This window comes from Rhinoraja longicauda, chromosome 6 (genome assembly GCF_053455715.1).
Source record: "Rhinoraja longicauda isolate Sanriku21f chromosome 6, sRhiLon1.1, whole genome shotgun sequence".
In the NCBI taxonomy this organism is placed as follows: Eukaryota; Metazoa; Chordata; class Chondrichthyes; order Rajiformes; family Arhynchobatidae; genus Rhinoraja; species Rhinoraja longicauda.
The window spans coordinates 62,759,311-62,775,216 of NC_135958.1; the positions used below are offsets into that span (position 1 = coordinate 62,759,311).

General features: G+C 44.0%; 1 protein-coding gene across 1 annotated transcript in view; it reads left to right on the forward strand.

The window, feature by feature from the left end:
- Window positions 1-1,037: 1,037 nt before the first annotated feature.
- Window positions 1,038-15,906, forward strand: part of evpla (envoplakin a) — a 59,510-nt gene continuing 44,641 nt past the window's right edge. Inside the window, exon 1 of the mRNA XM_078401840.1 lies at window positions 1,038-1,148. Within this exon, the coding sequence (XP_078257966.1) occupies window positions 1,096-1,148 (53 nt within the window). The 5' untranslated portion in view covers window positions 1,038-1,095. The remainder of the gene's footprint in view (window positions 1,149-15,906) is intronic.

Here is a 15,906-nt window from a genome sequence, read left to right on the forward strand (position 1 = left end):
GAAAGGTCAGAGTGGGAGGGGGAGTTGAAGTGCTGAGCCACCGGGAGATCAGGTTGGTTAAGGTGGACTGAGCGAAGGTGTTGAGCGAAATGATCGCCGAGCCTGCGTTTGGTCTCGCTGATGTAGAGAAGTTAACATCTGGAACAGCGGATGCAATAGATGAAGTTGGAGGAGGTGCAGGTGAACCTCTGCCTCACCTGGAAAGACTGTTTGATCCTTGGCTGGAGTCGAGGGGGGAGGTAAAGGGACAGGTGTTGCATCTCCTGCAGTTGCAGGGGAAAGTAGCTGGGGAGGGGGTGGTTTGGGTGGGAAGGGACGAGTGGACCAGGGAGTTACGGAGGGCACGGTTTCTGTGGAAAGCAGAAAGGGGAGGAGATGGGAAGATGTGGCCAGTAGTGTGATCCCGTTGGAGGTGACGGAAATGTTGGAGGATAATTTGTTGGATATGCTGGCTGATGGGGTGGAAGGTGAGGACAAGGGGGACTCTATCCTTGTTACGAATGGGGAGAGGGGGAGTAAGAGCGGAGCTGGGGGATATAGAGGAGGCCCTAGTGAGAGCCTCATCTATAATGGAAGAGGAGAAGCCCTGTTTCCTAAAGAATTTGAAACTCACTTTAAAAATGGGATGTAATCAGTGGCAAGGAATAGAACTAAAAAACAAAATAAGTTGGCAATCAAGTGCAGTAAATAATTATTCCAAGTCTAAATTAAATAAATCAAGTGTGATTCTTCAACATTATTCTCAATTTAAATGGCCAAATATTTGTAACAAGGTATGCTCACTGAAATTTAGACTTTGTATTCCATTGATTGAGATTTTATTGGGCTGGGAAGGGTGGAGTGAGTGACTTCTGTTTTTTGTTATTCATTGCAAAACCAGTTCTGTGAGTTTCGCATTAACCTGAAACTATTCCTAACCTTGGTTAGATCAGCTGTCATTAAAAAGGAGCCTCCCTCAAAACTGAGAACTAATTGAGTGCTCTACTGTTTAGTGTGCGCACACACAGTCCCTGTGTGTAAGGGACACTATCCCAGACTGACAAAGATCTACGAAGAAAGCAGTTTAAGACTTAACTGGTTCACAGATCAGAAAACATGTTTTCGAAAAAGAGCATGTTTAAGTCCACTTCGAGCAGCAAGCTACCCCGGTAAGTGGCAATCCTTCAACTTGTGAAGTATTCAGTGCCGGCAGTCTGAATGGATTGTTCGGATGTGGGAGAAGAGCATCGTTATGATTTAAAGCTGCATTTTCTGTTAAACAGAGTAAATTAGTTGAGTGTCTAACTCCTCACCAAATGGAGAATAGGCAGACTGCAGGTGGGAGAACAGGTCAGGAGCTGAATTACTTCAGGGTTTCTGTCTTCAGGAGCCAAGTAAATGTGGGATTGGTCTAACCTGCTGCGTGAATTCATGCAGGAGCAAATGGCTGAGGTGGTTAATGTAAGCTCAAGCTGCTGAGGTGGTAAATGTGGGAACAAATGGATGAGGTGGGCAAAATGTGGGATTAGTCCAGTGGTTGCTGAATCGATTTGAAGCAAGGTTTATAAACTGCAAATTTGAGAATTATTTTGCAATGCGAGTCATGTATCATGATTTGTAAGCTGAATTTTGTGGATATGTTTGTAAGCTGCACTTTTAACCATTTTGTCTATTCAAGCTGCCCGTTTTGTGAATTTTGCATTGATAAACTTTGCTTGGGAGTTGAGTATCTGGGAAGTAAATCGTGAGAGCTTCAGGAACCATGCACTTGAGAAGTGTGGAAATATCTTTAACCGTGTGTGCACCGTGCAGCTGGGCAATTGTGGATTTGGGCGATTCCTGCTGCCAAGCATTTCCATAAATTCAAATCTAAGTGCTGAAGTGTGTGGATTCATGCTGTGTACAGTAGACTTACCATAGCATCCAGCGACTCAATTTAATGATGATAGTGATGTTCTTTGTCCTCAACATTGAGATGGATTTAAAGGAGGAAATTCACAATGCCCGATGATTGTTGTCTTTAGTAAATCAGTGACATGGTTGGGTCACAAATCAGGTCACAACATCCTTTCAGAAGCACTGAATTGATCCAACTCATTCTGTTGTACGGACCTGAATATTCGAGATCATTCTGGCACCAAGCTACACATTCAATCTGAGTAATACAAAAAGACACACACAAAATGCTGGAGTAACTCAACAGGTCAGGCGGCATCTCTGGAGAAAATGGATAGGTGACATTTTAGGTCGGGACAGTTCTTCAGGCAACTAACTCGCTGAATGCAAAGTGATTGGTAATGATTAGCATCTATAAAATAGTACAATTTTGATTTGTATAAACGAATATCTGCTGTAATTCAGTGAGGATTCTGGGTCAAACAAATCATGGGTTCAAACACCTTCAGACAAATGTTGCATGCAGATGATTTTCAAGTGCAATATGTGGGAATTCTGTCTTCCCCCCAACATCCCCTCAACTGGCTATTTTCCGTGGTCCTAAATGGAGAAGGCTGGGACTTCTCATTGACGTCCTGGCCATTTTGATGAACATGTTTGTGGGATACAACCGTCTGTCCTATTTCCCTCTTTGTGACAGAGTCTACCTTTCACCAGCATTTGGGTAAAGTTTCTGGGATTTCCTGAAGTTGAAAAAAAAATTAAAAATAAGTGCAAGTTATTTTTGTTGCACTCGTATGCATGAGTTGGTGGTACCTTTATGGCAAAGTCAGCTGGATGCATGTTGAAGAACCAGTGAACTGTTTGTGGCAGGTGAACTGAGACAGGCACTCCATTCCAGTACCCAGAATGCTTTTATCTTGCGGGTGAGATGTTAAACTGAGGCTTCAGTGATGTACAGGTATTTCCTCCATCAACAAGGTGGATGCGGGTTCGTGAAGAGGAAAAAATAGTCAAGGCAAATGTGGGTCCCTTGAAGACAGAAGCAGGGGAATTTATTATGGGGAACAAAGAAATGGCAGACGAGTTAAACCGTTACTTTGGATCTGTGTTTACTGAGGAGGATACACACAATCTCCCAAATGTTCTAGGGGCCGGAGAACCTAGGGTGATGGAGGAACTGAAGGAAATCCACATTAGGCAGGAAATGGTTTTGGGTAGACTGATGGGACTGAAGGCTGATAAATCCCCAGGGCCTGATGGTCTGCATCCCAGGGTACTTAAGGAGGTGGCTCTAGAAATAGTGGAAGCATTGGAGATCATTTTTCAATGTTCTATAGATTCAGGATCAGTTCCTGTGGATTGGAGGATAGCAAATGTTATCCCACTTTTTAAGAAAGGAGGGAGAGAGAAAACGGGTAATTATAGACCAGTTAGTCTGACATCAGTGGTGGGGAAGATGCTGGGGTCAATTATAAAAGACAAAATTGCTGAGCATTTGGATAGCAGTAACAGGATCATTCCGAGTCAGCATGGATTTACGAAGGGGAAATCATGCTTGACAAATCTACTGGAATTTTTTGAGGATGTAACTAGGAAAATTGACAGGGGAGAGTCAGTGGATGTGGTGTACCTCGACTTTCAGAAAGCTATCGACAAGGTCCCACATAGGAGATTAGTGGGCAAAATTAGAGCACATGGTATTGGGGGTAGGGTACTGACATGGATAGAAAATTGGTTGACAGACAGAAAGCAAAGAGTGGGGATAAATGGGTCCCTTTCGGAATGGCAGGCAGTGACCAGTGGGGTACCGCAAGGTTCGGTGCTGGGACCCCAGCTATTTACGATATACATTAATGACTTAGATGAAGGGATTAAAAGTACCATTAGCAAATTTGCAGATGATACTAAGCTGGGGGGTAGTGTGAATTGTGAGGAAGATGCAATAAGGCTGCAGGGTGACTTGGACAGGTTGTGGGAGTGGGCGGATACATGGCAGATGCAATTTAATGTAGATAAGTGTGAGGTTATTCACTTTGGAAGTAAGAATAGAAAGGCAGATTATTATCTGAATGGTGTCAAGTTAGGAAGAGGGGATGTTCAACGAGATCTGGGTGTCCTAGTGCATCAGTCACTGAAAGGAAGCATGCAGGTACAGCAGGCAGTGAAGAAAGCCAATGGAATGTTAGCCTTCGTAACAAGAGGAGTTGAGTATAGGAGCAAAGAGGTCCTTCTACAGTTGTACCGGGCCCTGGTGAGACCGCACCTGGAGTACTGTGTGCAGTTTTGGTCTCCAAATTTGAGGAAGGATATTCTTGCTATTGAGGGCGTGTAGCATAGGTTCACTAGGTTGATTCCCGGAATGGCGGGACTGTCGTATGTTGAAAGGCTGGAGCAATTAGGCTTGTATACACTGGAATTTAGAAGGATGAGGGGGGATCTTATTGAAACATATAAGATAATTAGGGGATTGGACACATTAGAGGCAGGAAACGTTCCCAATGTTGGGGGAGTCCAGAACAAGGGGCCACAGTTTAAGAATAAGGGGTAGGCCATTTAGAACGGAGATGAGGAAGAACTTTTTCAGTCAGAGAGTGGTGAAGGTGTGGAATTCTCTACCTCAGAAGGCAGTGGAGGCCAGTTCGTTGGATGCTTTCAAGAGAGAGCTGGATAGAGCTCTTAAGGATAGCGGAGTGAGGGGGTATGGGGAGAAGGCAGGAACGGGGTACTGATTGAGAGTGATCAGCCATGATCGCATTGAATGGCGGTGCTGGCTCGAAGGGCTGAATGGCCTACTCCTGCACCTATTGTCTATTGTCTATTGAAAGATACACAGGCATGTTTCTGCTTTTCAGCTAACATCCCTCCACTGCAAACAATGGTAAACGTGGGAACAAATGGTTGAGGTGGACAAAATGTGGGATTAGTCTTGTGGTTGCTGAATCGATTTGAAGCAAGGTTTATAAACTGCAAATTTGAGAATTATTTTGCGATGCAAGTCATGTTGCACTTGTACGCAACATATTTTTGTTGCACTCGTATGCAATTCATATTTTTGGGATCTTACTGTGTATGGATTTCAGCAACTGCATTAACTGTGAGGTACTTTACAATGCACTGAACCTGTAATTAGATGCTATCTTTTCCCAGCCCCTCAGTGCATTAATTTATTTTGTCATTAACTGTTGGGCACTTAAATAGCTTGAAGAGTGGTCGGGGATGCTCACAAGTTTTTTTTTTAAAGGGAAGAGCTGGCTCAGGAGCAATCTCCTGTAACGTGAACCTGACCCCCTTGCCAATGCATTTTCAGCCCATTGTACTTTAAAGTTCCAAAACTTGTAGTTTTACTTTGTGAACACTTCCCAGTGATTTTCCATTGTGATGGAGGCCACCTTCCTGTGAAACACACCTGCAAGAATGACAGGAATTCAGGGTGGGGAGAAAGAATGCAAAGGGGAGGACTACACCCCATTCTTCAGATGCAACCGAATTATTATCAAAATTGTTAACTAATAGTTCAGAAGGGTGACTGTGATTCAATCCAGTGAGGGCGTGACCACAGTCATTTCTCGACCTCTGTGTACTGCAGGAGGGATGGGCTGGTTGTTGGGCAGAGCTACCTCACTACAAATACCAGGGGAAACACAAGGCATATTTCACTCTGATGGTGTTCGTGCTGTCAAAAGGCAAACACAGTAAGAGCTTAACAAGCAATCACCACCCTGTGTGACAGATGCCCTGCATCATTAATCGTGAAATGTTCCTTTAAAAAAATTGTTTGGGCGAATTCCAGATTCCCTCTTACACGTTTCTTAGTGGCAGATGTGTGCAGATCTTGTTGCAGCGATCTCATCCTCCCCCAGTAACTGCTGCCTTAAAGTACACTCTCCATGGCAGTCCCATAGAACAGTACGAGGGTAAAGATGTGGTTAAATTAGAGAAAGTGCACAAAGGTTTCACAAGAATGCTGCTGGGGCTCGAGGACTAAAGCTTAATGGTGAGAATGGATTGGCTGGAACTGTTTACCCTGAAACAAAGGAGGTCAGGGGGGTGAGCTTATAATAAAAGAATATAAAACTGAGAGGCATAGATATGGTAGATGGTCCATCTTCCCCCCCCCCCCCCCAGAGTAGGGCAGAGATTTAAAGTGACAGAGGAAAGATTTAAAGGGGACTTGAGTGGCAAATGTTTCACACAGTAGGTGGTGGGTATCTGGAAGGAACTGCCAGAGGAGGTACAAGTACAACATTAAAGATACATTTGAACAAGTACATGGAGAGAAAAGGTTTGGAGTGATATGGGCCAAACCCAGGCAATTGAATTGGCTTCAGTTAGGCATTTTGGGCCGCATAGATGAGTTGGATCGAAGGGCCTGTTTCTGTGCTGTATAACTCTATGACTGACATGGAGGTGAAAGAAAATGAGAGGGTAATGGGACGTGCGTCTGAAGTGTGTTGTCCACAGCCATATCCCCACACCCCTCTCCCATCCATTCCTTTGCTTTAAGTGTCCCAAACTATTATCATGTACAGTTAATATTAAACATGAAGAGGTGACCGTGGTGCAAAGTTGCCACAAACTCTCATACATGTGGGAGAGATCTGCTTGTGAAGCAGAGCCAGCCTTCACACAGGTCCAATGGGCGGACAAACCATTGTGCGGGAGGGAACACCTTAATTCATGAAATGCTTGGCAACTTTGTGTAATGCTGGTTCTTTGTTGGATGGTGTGTGAAAAATGGAGGTCGTGGGTTCCACACGCTTTACACAGATTCCTTTTATCGAGGAAGTGAGTGTCACTCAGTGATAATGTCATGCCCGGTGTGCAGACAATGGCAGGGAAATGAAGACTTCTGTTGGGGTAGGTCGCATACGGCGCAAATTTTCATGGACCGGAATTGGGAGCAAGTTAAAACAAGAGCAAAATGATAATAAATAGGTGAAAATTATTCATATGGGTCTAGTCATATGTTGAAAGACTGGAGCAACTGAGCTTGTATACACTGGAATCTAGAAGGATGAGAGGGGATCTTATCGAAACGTATAAGATTATTAAGGGGTTGGACACGTTAGAGGCAGGAAACATGTTCCCAATGTTGGGGGAGTCCAGAACAAGGGGCCACAGTTTAAGAATAAGGGGTAGGCCATTTAGAACTGAGATGAGGAAAAACCTTTTCAGTCAGAGAGTTGTGAATCTGTGGAATTCTCTGCCTCAGAAGGCAGTGGAGGCCAATTCTCTGAATGCATTCAAGAGAGATCTAGATAGAGCTCTTAAGGATAGCGGAGTCAGGGGGTATGGGGAGAAGCCAGGAACGGGGTACTGATTGAGAATGATCAGCCATGATCACATTGAATGGTGGTGCTGGCTCGAAGGCCTGAATAGCCTCCTCCTGCACCTATTGCCTATTGTCTATTGTCTATTCCAGTTTCTGTACAAATCTGTCTGTTGAGGGATAAATGTTGATGCCTCAGTTTGATTGTTTTGTTTTCCACCAACTCCCAACACCTGAACCAAAGTCCAAGCTTCCACGATAGTGCATCCAACCCTTCCAACGAGTGGTCGGGATCAGATTGGATGTTAAGCCTAAACAAGGGGAGAAGGTTCTCCAGTGCTTGCATAATGGCTGTGACCCACATGTCAAATCCCAATTGGGGGAGCCGCAATAAATCACAAAATTACTCCTCTAATCTCACCGCACTATCACTCCGAAATGACCCTAATGATCTCCAGTATCTGGAACTAAGGAATAGAGTCGAATGCCTTTGGGAAGCTGTTTTTCTGCTGGAGCACCTCAATAACTGCAGGCAGTGTGTGGTGAACAGAGAAAAAAAACACAAACACTGCTTGAACACTTGACATTTATTTTTCAGGATCAGGGTATTGCAGGCAATTACTGGCCAAACCTATTTGCACTTGAGAAGGTTGTTATAAGCTGCCTTCTTGAGCACTGCAGTTCTTCTTTTAAATGTCCTTCCACAGTGATGTTGGGGGGGGGGGGGGGGGGAGTTCCAAAATCTAGATCCAAAAACAATGAAGGTCCGGTGAAAATGTTTAGACTGATGTCATATGTGCATTAGACGGGAACCAATATGAGGTGGTGATCCTCGGCACCTTGTCCTTCTTAAAGGTCAATGTCACGCATCTCAGAGAGTCTGATGGAGTTTCCGGAGTGACTAACTGCAGTACATTTTGGAGATGGTTGAGACTGCAGTCACTGGAAACCAGTGGTGGAGCAAATGAATGTTTAGTATTTATAATTAAATTCTGTGCTTCAGTGTTTTCAAACCCATCAATCTGAAGTGACGTGTAATGATTTCTCCTGACCTGGCCTGAACACAAACCATCCCTTTTGTGAAGTTGTTGACTTTTGATCAACCTGTCTCACATGGGAAAGGGGAAAGAAACCCTTTGCCCCCCCTCACTGAACAGGTCATTTACAAAAGAAGACTCCAAGTGCTGGAGGAGCTCAGTGGGTCAGGCGCATCTCAGGAGAACATGGATCGGTGATGTCTCGGGTCAGTGAGAATGCCTCATTTGGCAACACTGGCCTCAGGGTTTGAGTTTGTTCTTTGGGTTCCCCTGCTAGTAACCATTCTTCATACCGCAATGTTGAGAGAGCTGGACCCAATCCTCTTCCTGAAAAAGTGCGCACACTAGTATATTCAAACACTGGATACCAGGCAGGACCAGGAACCTGGACTCGTGTTCTTTTAACCCAAGGCATTGAGACGGCTGATACTTTCAAAATGCTTCCGTAACTGAGATAAGTGGCAAAAGAAGAGAGAAATTGCATTTCTATAACACCTTGCATAATTTCACCATGTCCCCCAAACTGTACAACCAAATGAATGCCAAAAACATTGCACCTATGGCGAAACAAGGAAACCAAGTGGGCCTTGTGGCTCTTAACATGTTTGTTTTATAGAGTTTGTCTTCGGGACATGGTACCTTGGGGAATCAGCCTGCTCTTATTTGAGATCTTCAGCTGATCTAACTTGTAGTTTATTGTCTCAGTTGAAGGTCTTCTGACGGCATTCCTCACTGTTTGCAACTCCTCCAATTCTGATGTTGTCAGCAAACATACTCACCAACCCATCTACATTTGCATCTAGGTCATTTACATATATATATATATATATATATATATATATATATATATATATAGCACTAACAGCAGAGGTCCCAGCTCCGAGTCCTGCAGAACTCCACTGGTCTCAAATCTCCAGCCAGAATATTTAACCTCCACCATGACCCTCTGTCGTCTACGAATAAGCCAGTTTTGAATCCCTATGACCAGGTCATCCTGAATCCCATACATCTTAATCTTCTGGATCAGCCTACCATGAGAGACCTTATCAAGAGCCTTACTAAAATCTATGTATTAGAACATTTACCACCCTACCTTTATCAATCTTCTTTGTCACCTCCCCAAAAAACTCAGTCAACTTAGCTACCTACCTCTTCCAGCAACTCGTTGCATATACCCACCACCCTTTGTGTGAAAAAAAAGTTACCCCTCCGGTTCCTATCAAATCTTTCCTACCTCTACTTAAACCTATGTCCTCGGGTTCTCGATTCCCCTACACTGGGTAAAAGACTGTGCGTTTACCTTTTCTTCTTATGATCTTATGCACCTCTACAAGATCACCCCTCATCCTCCTGCAGAATGAAGTCCTAGCCTGCTCCACTTCGCCCTATAGCTCAGACCCTCATGTCATGGCAACATTCTCGTAAATCTTCTCTGTACCCTGTCCAGCATGACAACATCTTTCCTTTAATAGGGTGATCAAAGCTAAACACAATACTCCAAATATGGCATCACCAATGTCTTCTAGAACTGTAACATGAACTCCTAACTTCTATACTCAATACCCTGACTGATGAAGGCCAGTGCGCCAGAAGCCTTCTTGACCACACCATCTATCTGTGACGCCATTTTGAAGGAACTATGTGCACCTGTACTTATGTAATAGGTGATTTATGCCAACTTGCACTTGCATGAGCATTACTTTAAGCCCACTGCTTTATTTTTGAGTTAGACATCTCAGTAGTAGTGCCGTCACTTCAGCTGTTTCCGCAAGTCAGTCAGCTGTTCTCATGGTGGTCCCACATGGTCTACGCATCAGAGGTGCCATGCAGTGTCACAATTCTCCAGCATTGTTGGAAGCTTTTTATCAGCAAACAAAATTTTTAGGTACATTTGCATATCAGGTTTTGCAGGCTCAACAGTATTAATTGAATTTATTTAACAACACTTCCACACGCACAGTTATTGTGTGAAACATGATCTAAAAAGGCCCTAAAGTTTAAATTTAGATCTTAAACAAGTTTAGATTGTTTATTTTTTAAATAAAATAATGTGCCTAAAAAATTGTCTCTACTTTCTTGTTGCAAACCTAGTTTTCGGATATTTCCACAACTTCACATCAGATCATTTTTCATTCCTTGCACAATGGCTGCTGTATAATGTAGTATATAAGCAGTACGAATGGTAAATTTACGCGTAGCACTTCCGTTTCCAACTTGCGTAACATCTGACTTGCGCAAGAGACCACGGGATCCAACCCTGACATAAGTCAGGGAGTGATTGTATAACCAATTGTACAACTGCAATGTGATATCCCAATACTGTACTCAATGCCTCAGCCAAAGAAAGTTCGTTTATTTTATTGTCACATGTACTGAGGTGCAGTGAAAAGCTTTTGTTGTGTGAACCAGTCAGTGGAAAGACAATTCATGGTTACTATTGAGCCATTCAAAGTGTACAGGTGCATGATAAAGAGAATAACGTAAATAATGTTTAGTGCCAGGTAAAGCCAGTAACGATAGTCTGAGGGTCTCCAGTGAGGTAGAGACCAATTCAGCACTGCTCTCTGGTTGCGGTAGGGTGGTTCAGTTGCCTGATAACAGCTGGGAAGAAACTGTCCCTGGACCTGGAGCCGTGTGTTTTCACACTTCTATATCTTTTGCCCGATGGGAGAGGAGAGAAGAGGGAGTGGCCAGGGTGCGACTCGTCCTTGATTATCCTGCTGCCTTGCCGTGGCAGCGTTAGATATAAATTGAGTCAATGGAAGGGAGATTGGTTTTGTGTGATGGTCGGGGCAGCATCCACAATTCTCTGCAATTTCTTGCGGTCTTGGATGGAGCTTTTCCCAAACCATTTTATTGGGATGCCTCCCAATAAAATGCTTTCCATGGAGCATCTGTAGAAGTTGGTGAGAGTTGTCCGGGACTTGCCGAACTTCCTAAGCTTTCTTCGGAAGTAGAGGCATTGGTGTGCTTTCTTGGTCATTGCTTCAATATGGGTGGTCCAGGAGAAGTTGTTTTGATATCTCCTCTTAGGAATCTGAAGTTTTCAAACATCTCTACTTCGATGTCGTCAATGTGGGTACGTTCCATTTTGCTTCTTGATGCAAGCAGACCAAATGCTTCTTGCACCAAATTATCCACCAGTCTCACCACTTTCAGGGAACTAAGGGCTTAGAGCCCAAGGTGTCCGCTGTTATTGTACCAGGTGTATCACCTCACATTTGGATGGACTAAATTTCATCTTCCTTTGCTCTGCACAACTTTCCATCTGATCTGTGTCTTGGTGTATCCATAGACAGCCTTCTTCAGTGTCGTTGCACTGTCTGTAAATTTATCATTCATACCCTCTGCGTTCTCAACTATTACAAATAACAAAGAGCCCAGCACTGATCCCTGAAATGCACTAACTAGTCAGAAAACACCTATCAGCCACTACTCTCTGCCTCCTATCACAAAGCCAATTTTGGATTTGGTTTGCTAATAGCATTATGCATTAACCTTTGGACGAGGACAAGGCAGCACCTTGTCAAAAGCCTTACTAAAGTCCATGTAAGCTGGAATCCTGAGCGAAACATAGTGCTCGAGGAAATTTTCCAATATCATCAATTCCACTGTGCAGGCATTTCTCCCACCATCTCCACACTAACCTCCCAGCCACCCCACTCATTTCCCCTCTTCCGTTTGCTTGTCTTGCATCCCCAAGTTCCATAATCCCCTTTTAATCCCAACTCTTTCTCCTCCCCACTGTCTCTTTCCACCAATACCTTTCCCCGTGCCTTTGTATTTCGCCCCCTCTTCTTTGCTTATCTGACACCCTTTTGCCCACTCTGATACGCACCCATTTCCCCCCACTATTCTGCTTCCCCCTCACCTCCATCCATGCCCTGCCACCAATATCCCTTGCTCTGGCTTCATATTTTACTTTTCTACTCCCCTTATTTGACCCCCTTTTGTCCCCTTTTGTCACGTACTCCAGAGAAGGGAGTGTTGCAATTGAGTTAGTGAAAGGGATGGCCGGCCTGGATTCAATGCTTATTCTTTCCATGTCTTTGACCATTCATTACAACTCCCGCACCACTTCAGGGAAAGATCGTGTGTCGTGCTGTCAGCACAAAAAGTTTATTAATCACGTTTGGTAATCAAATCAAATCAAGTTCATTGTCATATGCACAAGTACAGTGAGGTACGGGTACTCTTGCTTAAGGCAGCATCTTAGGCACATGGACTCTCTCAAACACACAGAAACATAAATAATACAAAATTAGACATAAGTTGCACATTACATTCAGCAGGACAGTAAAACAAAATAACTGCAAAATAAACCAAGATATTGGTGCAAAATATAATTATAGAAAAATCAAGGCTATGGTCATGCAAGAGGTCTTCGGTAGTGTTTTGTTGCCAAGCGAGGCGAGGGTTGGCTCTAGAGTCTGTTAGTTTTAGGAAAGTAGCTGTTTCTGAAGCCGAGTGACATGCAACTTCAGGCTTCTGTATCTTGTGCCCATCGGTAGCAGTGAGAAGAGGGCATGGTCCAGGTGTTGGTAATCCTGGATGAAAGATGCCACCTTCCTGAGACAATGGCTCAATTGAAGATGCTTTCAATGGTGGGGAGAGCAATGCCTCTTGTCTGAGTCACTACTTGTCTGAGTCACTACTCTCTGCCTTCCTGTGCATGGGAATTGCCACACCAAAATATGATCATCCAGTCAGGATACTTTCCACAGTACACCTGTAGAAATTTGTTTGAATATTCGATGACCCGTTGAATCTCTAAACTATGCACCTTCTTGGTTATATCTCTCTACTGGGCCCAGGTCAGGTCATTCATGATGTTACCAACCAGGAACATGAAGCTGCTAACTGACCCACCAACGAAAGCTGGTGCATGGTCTCTCAGCTTCCCCTTTCTGAAATCAGTGATTAGTTCCTTGGTTTCTATTGATATTTAAGCATCTGTGGTGATGCTGTTATTGAGTTTGGTTACCCAGCACCAATCTTCATAGCTCTCGGAGTTTAGTTACTGGAATAGGCAGTGTCAGTGTTAGCCATTTGCCTTTATGTTAGAAGATGATAGGTTCAATCTCCACATCAGAAACTCCTGACCCAGGCTAACAGAGGAAGAACTACAACTAACAAGGACCCATAAGAATATTTGGCTTGTAATCCATTCAATATTCAAAAATTGACGGGTGAAGTGATCTAAGTATTTGAAATGATACAGACATTTTGTTGTGATGGAGTCAGGGAGATTCCTTCCTCTGGTACATCCTTTCAGACTGGGCAGTAACTCAAAACCTCCAAACTGGATATAAAATATTATTATTCTGAAGACACTCGGGAAGGTTCCTCCTGATAGATGGTCCAATAATTATTCTGTACGCATTGTCGCACAAGAAAAACAGATGATCTTGTTATTATTAAAATACTGTTTGTGAGACCTTGCTGTTTTCAAACTGTCCTCTGTCTTTTCTGTATTATGCCTGTATCATGCAGGACGTCACAGTGGCGTAGCGGTAGCATTGATGCCTTATCTGGGTTTGATCCTGACTACGGGTGCTGTCTGTATGGAGTTTCTCCATTCTCCCTGTGATTGTGTGGGTTTTCTCTGGGTGCTCCCATATTCCAAAGATGTGCAGGTTCGTAGTTTAATTGGCTTCTGTAAATTGTCCCTAGTGTGCAGGATAGATCTAGTGTCAGGTTGATCGCTGATCGGCATGGACTTGGTGGGCCAAATTGACCTGTTTCCGCACTGCGTCTCTTAACTAAACTAAACTAAAACTAAGAAGATTTACGAGGATGTTGCGAGGCTTGTGGGCCTGAGCTATAGAGAGAGATTGGGGTGTCTTGGAAGTTGTTCCTCAGAGAGCAAGAGGGTGGATGTGATCTTATAGATGTGTGAAAGATTTTGAGGGGAATAAATAGGGTAAATGCACAATCTTTTACTCAGAGTTAGGGAAATCAAGAATCTGGGGACATAGGTTTAATGTGAGAGGGGCAAGTTTTAATTTGAATTTGGGGGCAACTTTTCCACAGAGTGATGGGTACATGTTACGAGCTGTTAGAAGAGGTAGTTAAGGCAGGTATTATAACAACATTTAAAAGACACTTCGAAGGTATTCACAAAATGCTGGAGTAACTCAGCGGGTCAGGCAGCATCTCAGGAGAGAAGGAATGGGTAACGTTTCGGGTCGAGACCCTTCTTCAGACTGATGGACAGCTCAACCCTCTTAAAAGACACTTGGACAGGCACATGGATAGGAAAGGTTTAGATGGATATGGGCCAAGCGAGGGCAGATGGGACTAATGTAGGTGGGGCATCTTGGTCACATGGGCGTTGGTCCAAATGGCCCGTTTGTATGTTGTATGACTAGATTTCAAGTTCTACAGTGGCTGCAAAAGGACTTGAGGTGTTCCCAATATAGATCAATGAAAAATTTTCTTTCGCTCAGAATGCTGGGCCCAATACGCCTAGATACTGACAGAGCAGGAATCTTATTTGTCATCAGTATTCTGGGTGTTACTGAAGGAGCCTGGATGGGTGGAACAACCACACCTCAGCTAGTTGTATGACTGCAAAGTGAGTGTCTTATTTGCCTGTTGAAGGGAGTTTCCAAATATATGCCATTCAACAACCTTGATGTTACAAGGGAGAGTCTGAGTGCAACCAACACTGCCAAATGAAACTCATACCCTGTTTCAGTTGATGCATACTTACAAGCTACCTCACAGAAGGTATTTCTTTGACCCATCAAATCTATTCTACCCCTCTTTATTTCCCTGTATCCCTGCAGTGTAAAGCCTGGCACACATGACCATCAACTCTCCTTTGATTTATTTTTGCCACTTGCCTATACTAAGGGGTAATTTACAGTGCCCTGTTAACCTGCCAGCACATCTTTGAGATGTGGGAGGGAACATGGAGAATGCCTACATGGAAAAAAGGAGGATGTGTCTTCTCCACACAGACAGCACCAGAGATCAGGATTGAACTCAGACCATGGACGCTGTGAGGCAGCAGCACTAACCGCTGTGCTGCCTCCACTTGAACCTGAAGCAATGAAACTACAAACAAAGCAGCCTGGGTTGACTGATGGAAAATGAATGGCAAGGCGATGCAAATAGTAAACCTCCACACTGAGCTGCAATCATTTAAGAAATGTTTTATTAAGCCCCATTGTTTGCATTTTTACATTGTTTAGTTTTGGCGAATTTTGTTCACAAGTAATTGGTAGCAAAGTTTCTGTCTCTGATCTGTTCACATTGACCACTAATCATAACTGACAAGATAGTGATGCGGATTGATTCATTCTGCATCTTTCCCCCTTGGGAGCTACCCTGGAGACTGTCAGGCCCACTCACAGACTGCAGCATGAAACAGACACAGCACAGGAACTAAACAGAATGAGAGGGTTCCCGGGAACTCTTCCTATTTGGTGGCTCTTTCCCCTTTTTGTTTCTCAGATCCTGAAAGCTAATGTGTTCAAGAAAGGGTGATGTATTCAAGAGAGAGTTAGATATAGTTCTTGGGCCAATGGAATCAAGGGATATGGGAAGAATGGGGTGGCACGGTGGCGCAGCGGTAGAGTTGCTGCCTTACAGCGAATGCAACGTCGGAGACTCAGGTTCGATCCTGACTACGGGCGCCGTCTGTACGGAGTTTGTACGCTCTCCCCGTGACCTACGAGGGTTTTCTTCGAGATCTTCGGTTTCCTCCCACACTCC